Source organism: Poecilia reticulata, linkage group LG6 (genome assembly GCF_000633615.1).
Source record: "Poecilia reticulata strain Guanapo linkage group LG6, Guppy_female_1.0+MT, whole genome shotgun sequence".
NCBI classification, from domain to species: domain Eukaryota; kingdom Metazoa; phylum Chordata; class Actinopteri; order Cyprinodontiformes; family Poeciliidae; genus Poecilia; species Poecilia reticulata.
The window spans coordinates 5430551-5436963 of record NC_024336.1 but is presented as its reverse complement, the minus strand read 5'-3'; the positions used below and the strand labels follow the sequence as shown (position 1 = coordinate 5436963).

At 39.4% G+C, this 6413-nt stretch overlaps 1 protein-coding gene across 4 annotated transcripts in view; it reads left to right on the top strand.

Annotated features, from left to right (window-relative positions):
• aass (aminoadipate-semialdehyde synthase) overlaps positions 1 to 6413 on the top strand; it is a 63118-nt gene that overhangs the window by 44504 nt on the left and 12201 nt on the right. For all 4 annotated transcript variants that reach the window (XM_008410947.1, XM_017305352.1, XM_008410946.1 and 1 more), the window contains exons 14-17: positions 1854 to 1975; positions 3388 to 3517; positions 3690 to 3800; positions 5528 to 5636. In XM_008410947.1, coding sequence (XP_008409169.1) covers positions 1854 to 1975; positions 3388 to 3517; positions 3690 to 3800; positions 5528 to 5636 — 472 coding nt within the window. The remainder of the gene's footprint in view (positions 1 to 1853; positions 1976 to 3387; positions 3518 to 3689; positions 3801 to 5527; positions 5637 to 6413) is intronic.

Here is a 6413-nt window from a genome sequence, read left to right as displayed (position 1 = left end):
GCTTCAATTTTCCGCCGCAACACGCAAACTTCCCCATTCACTCAGTGCGTTATAGTTATAGTTCCACATCGCTTAGGATTTGTTGCTGCGCGTTTGCGCAGAGTGAAGAAAGAGGAGACCAGCTGCACAGGCAGGCTGAGAAATGAGATGCAGGTGATCGGTATCGGCAACAAGAGCCAATGATCACCGATTATGCACTTTTTCACAAAAATCGGCCGATTATGATCGGTGACCGATCGATCGGCACACCTCTAGAAAGAATCCTTCTGTTCTATTTTAACTCATTTTGAAGTCATTCTTGCTGCTTGTTGTTTTTGGAGTGAGGGTAGAACATTCACTTTGGAATCTGAAATGTTGTTGGTTTCTGCTCAAAAAGGTCCATCCAGATGAATACATTTACTGGGAGTTTCCCAGGATATCATACCTGGGAAAGTATGATCTGAATTACCCAGCTGTCTGTCTTGAAATCGAGTCTCAGAGGTAACGGGTCCTGGAGGAGAACCCCATACACACATACCGTCACAGACTACTGTGACAGTGTTAAAATGGCATAAAACAGACATTTCAAAGCCTTTTCCACATATAAAGTGACATTACTTGTCTTTTCATCAATCTTGGAGAAATCCCCAGTTTTAGGAATGTCACTGTTGTGTTTATGGCGCTATGGTACATATGATACACATTGCTTTGGATTGTGTTGTACCTTCCTGACTGATATGTTGGTAAGTAGTGGTGGAACAAGTCGGCGTCGGGTTGGGGGGCGGGGCTAACGACCGGGCCCTTTATACCTAAAATAACAAAGCTCATGAAAACATAATTTTATAAAGCACTAATAAAAGCCACTCATATTTGTCGTAAAAATACTTCAATCTACCTAGTTTACAATCCATTCCTAAGTATCTGACTGATGACGTTGTGGATGGTTGGTGACGTGTTTTACAAAGAGACGATATCGGCGATCAACTTGTAAATTAGTATGTCATAAAGTTAAATGTAAGAATGAAAAGAAAGCCAGTCATGTAGCACAACGTTTTATTCAATATTTTACACCCACTATATGACTGAAATCAGTTGGTCTTGTAAAGTTTTTAGCAACCATGAGTCAACAATGACTGGGGCAGCCTACTGTGTAATCTACTGGGGGACCCCATTTTATGATCTACATACACCATACTCAACAGGAGAGGGCCCACCTTCTCCAACTCTCTTCAGACATGATACAGACTTGAATCTCTGAAGTCATATTCTGCCTCCCATCCGGGCCCCCCATAAATGTAATAAACTGCAGCTTTAGACCCTGCAGAATTAAGAATGAGATGTCACTGTAATGTTTATGTGGGTGAAGGCAGACGAGTGAATACTTTTGTCCATTTACTTTGTCAAAATATCTGATGGATGGAAATGTCACATTATTGGTGGAAAATGTTGTAAATTGATGTCGTGTCTCATTTTATGCATGGCCAAAACCTGGCATCTTAGCAGGGTGTGTATACTTATGATCCCACACAGCCTCCAGTGTTTGAATTATTTAGATGTTTTTACAAGATGGAGAAGACATTGTGCAACCAGAAGTAGAAAGTTGATCTGTGTTTTTTTATGCTTGTGCTCCAACTTATTTGCACTCTGTAACTGCTCTGTAAATGAATTTAACATTTGCCTTTGGTTTTTAAGAAACTGGGCTTTTAATCTGAAATTGCCATGATGATAATCAAATGGATTCTATAAAGAGAAAAAAAAGTTGCGCTCTTATCTTAACAAATCATTGATAACACATTATTGCTTGTCAAACAAATGACAAGTGCACTTGTTACAGAAAGACATTGGAAGAACTTATTGTGTGTGTGTGTGTTTAGGGAAAAGGCTCAGATCCTGAAGAAAACTGGTATGAAGAGAGTTCTGCTGCTGGGCTCAGGTTACGTCTCTGGGCCTGTGGTGGAGTATCTGACCCGGGATGAGGGGACCCAGGTGACTGTTGGTGAGTGCTGGTGTCTTCACACTGGAAGGCTGGATCTGGTCATGACTGCTGATCTTCACTCACTCTGGTGACTGCTGCTCCACTAACTGCCTGTAACGCATCTCCAACGTTTCTTCCCTCTGGGATCTGTTCTGGGTGGAGCAGCTCACTCACATCCCATACAGCACCTAGAACTCACAGCGTAGTTGTTGTTTTATCAGTGTATGTTTAACGCTGACACACCAGCATTATTACTGTTTCTATACTTCTGACATTCCATGATGGAAAAACAGTAATCTTTTTTTTTTATGTCGCTCTGCTAAAACTCTGAGGTTTGAGAATCCTTGTATGATGTCGCTCTGCTGAAACTGTTCGAGTCGAGACCCCGTAAGGGCAAGTCCTCACGTGGATCGATGTTTTTAATATTTTTATTTTTACTTTTAATAATGTTTTTATCTTTTTTAATATTTTTCAAAATCTTTCTCTTTCTCACTGTTTATTCTATTTTTTAATTTTAATTATGTAAAGCACTTTGAAATGCCTTGCTGCTGATATGTGCTATACAAATATTTGATTGATTAAACACTTTTTTATTAGTTTTGTGTTTTCCACAAGCAGAGAAAAGAACAGAGAATTGTACACTGTACTGCCCACTACAGTACATGATTAGATTATAAAGAAGAGAAACGGAAACAAACAAAACTGCTGCCGTACTATGTCACACTCATGTCAAATCGTGTCTTCAATGGTCACCAAACATTTACAAACAGATTTAAAACTTGGCAACAACACAATCATAGCTAGCTGCTGTGGTGATAAAAGAAAAAGAAAGATGCTTAGTAATTCAAAAGGAGAATATTTTTTAGTTAAGACATGGTGAGACTTTCCACTTTCTAGGATTCTGACCTGTCATGACAAGTTGGGTCAGCTCTTTAGGTAAGCAGCTAAGCACAGGAGACCACATATCAATGAAATGTTTCCGATTATCCCTAAGAACTGCATTAATCCTTTCATGACAGAGGACCCTAAATAATTATTCTTAATCCAGTGGATTAAAAGGTATTTTCTAGCCAAAAGGAATAATTTGTCACAAAGTTTGAAGTGTGATTGTGAGTGACTGATTTGGACGGGAGGCCAAGCAGAAACAATCCTGGGTCACAGCCAACATTGACACAAAACACGTCACTCAAATCTTTAGAAATTGGACCCCAGAATGATCAGTTTGCATTGCCAGAAATAATGGTAATAGGTCCCAACCTCTCTTCAATATTTGTTGCATAGGGGATAGGACTGGTGATCCGTCTTATTCAGAATAAAAGGTGTTAAATGTAGACGATGTAATATGAAAAACGGTAATCCGATTTTATAAAAAGGTAACTAGTCCAGTCAATCGGCATGTTGAAAATGTTTTCTCTGCTCTCTTTTCCATTTAGCGTCTGTGCTTCTGAAACAGGCTGAGGAGCTGGCAGCCAGGTATCCCAACACCATCCCCATCATGCTGGATGTCAGCAGTCAGGAGGGACACCTGGACTCTCTGGTCACAGATCATGACCTGGTCATCAGGTACCAGCAGCTGTACTATTCACTTTGCACCCAGAGTAATCAGCTTTCTGTGTTTTGCAGCTATATTATTATATGTACAATTATTTCCAGCGGTGACCTATTCCCACACTGGCAGACTAAGGTATTGCGCCCTGTGAAATTAATACTTCTAAACTTTCCATCTGTTTCCCAGCATGCTGCCTTACTCTTTCCATCCCATTGTCGCCAAACACTGCATAAGGAGGAAGGTGAACATGGTGACTGCCAGCTACCTGAGTCCTGCTATGAAGGAGCTGCGGAGCAGGTGACCAACAAGAATCATGCTGAGATTTAAATCACTTTCCCAAGATCTCACCACCTTATTTTACAACTACTTAAAATAGAAAAGAAATAACATATTAATTAAGTTTTAGTGTCAAAAGTTTATACACTGCTCAAAAAAATATAGGGAACACTTAAACAGCACAATATAACTCCAAGTAAATCAAACTTCTGTGAAATCAAACCGTCCACTTGGGAAGCAACACTGATTGACCACAGGGACCCTCGTCGGGTCAATCAGTGTTGCTTCCTAAGTGGACGGTTTGATTTCACAGAAGTTTGATTTACTTGGAGTTATATTGTGTTGTTTAAGTGTTCCCTATATTTTTTTTAGCAGTGTAGTTGCAGGTATAATTATTGATAATAAATGTTCATAATGATTGTTGTGTTGCTGCTATTAATCATGAAGACTAAAATCTGTGATAACCCAAAGATGTCTTTATATCACTTTGCTTTGGTTTTTCCCAGTGGCAGCTGGTGAAGAACATCTTAGTGGGGCTCATGTGCCACTAGAGGTCCCTTTCCTAGTCCAATATAAGCATTCACATGAACTGTCAGAAAATTATTACAATTCTACAGTAATAAAACATTGTTTATACCTCAAAATATCCTGAGGGGCAAAATTAGCTAATTTACATTTTTACAATTTACATATTGTTACGAGTTACGAGTGTCAACAGCTAACTGAATCAAACTAAAAAAAATGAGTCTGAAAAAAATCAGACTTATGTATGGTTGTCTACAAATTGAATTCTGAACAAACACGTTCAATTCTGTTGACAGTTGACCCTTAAGAATCAACTGACACCAGGCAACACAGGCCTTCCTACGTAAAAGAACTAAAATACACAGGAGATATTCTTGGCTACAAACATAAAATTAACCCAGAATGATTTATCCAGGTTTTACTGGAACCACAACACCAAGCAAACCCCTGAATTTATCTGACAATCTGCAACGTTTTGCAGATGTTAGTGTTCATAGTTCTGAGTTAGCAATTAGAACTTCAGCACTGCATCAGAATGGCCATCTGACCCAGCAAACATCGCATCAAACATTAACATTACAACAGCAGCAGAAACTCAAAGAAGGCAATGCAAAACAAATAAATAAATAATAATAATAATAATAATAATAATAATAAAGAAGACCCAATCAATATTAATAATAAAAAAAGGAAATCATAGCAACATTTATCCAGAACTGTATTAGTATTAACCAGAGCAACATAAGCATCGCATAAATCACAGCATCATTCAGAACTATCAAGTAAAAACAAATGACACCAACTGATGAACAGAAAAAGTAAATAAGAAAAATGGAGCAGAGCAATATCTTAGCTAAAACTGATAAATTCACTGAGGAACAGAAGCCGTTGGAAAATCCTCTGTATTGTCATTCAAGATGGAGAATTTGTTCGAAGCATTTCCCTCTTGATGTTGACCTCACCATCAACTTTTTTATCATAGTGACCTAAAATAGGATTTGTGATCAGCTGCTGGTGTGAACTGACTTGAGAGTGTTTCTAGAGTGGGTAGAAACAGGAAGAAAACGCTGCTGCTAAACCAACTGGTTGGCCCTGGAAATCACTGTGTTGGAAAAGCAAACATTTGAAATATTTTGAATGTGTCGGATTTAAAGTAAAAGACATGTAATAGAAGGAATCCAGTACAAAACCTACAGGTTTGAGAGTCTTCCTGTGTGTGTGAGTGTGGAGGAAGCAGGCATCACCATTGTGAACGAGATGGGACTGGATCCAGGCATCGATCACATGCTGGCCATGGAGTGCATCGAGCAGGCCAAGGCTGATGGCTGCACTGTGAGTCAGCTCACACACAGAGAGAGAGGGAAACATTCCACCTGCCCAAAAGGCTTTCTGATGCTACAGAAAGCCCTATGGGCTATAAGCAATGGGCTATAAGCTATGGGCTATAAGCTATGGGCTAGAGCAGGGGTCACCAACCTTTTTGAGCCTGGGAGCTACTTCAGGGGTCCAGAGCAACACGAAGGGCCACTTTTCTTGGCTCAGCCTTTAAAACAATAATACATATGATTACATGCCGTCTAATAATATTAATGTTAGGGACTATTCACAATAGTTATCAGTAATTATTAACCATGGCAGCTATGGTTAATTGCTATTATGTGATCAGAAGCTCTTAGTTTAGTTTTAAGTTTGATTCCCTTTCTTAGCTTTTCTGTGTGATTCTAAATTTCCCACAAGTGACTGACAGTCTGGATTACTGCAGCTGCTGGGCGCGCTGTGAGGTTTTCCTTTAAATAAAAGAAAAGTTATTGTATATTTTTATTATCCAACCCTCTTTATTATTAACAAATTGTGCAGAGAAAAAAATGTCCGACAGATTATAAGGTAGCACAAAACTATCCCTGCATTGACCTGTAAGTGCGCATCTCTCCAATGCGCATCAAGTGCGCGTCGCACAAAACCAGCGCAAACTTAAACCACTAAAGCAGCGAAGCCTTTTTAACACAAACGATGCTAAATACTAATAAATACATGGAAGCGGAGCCGACCTGTGATCCACGGAAAGAGGAGGATGTTGATCCCGGTTCAGGTGTCAGACGTGCAGAGGAG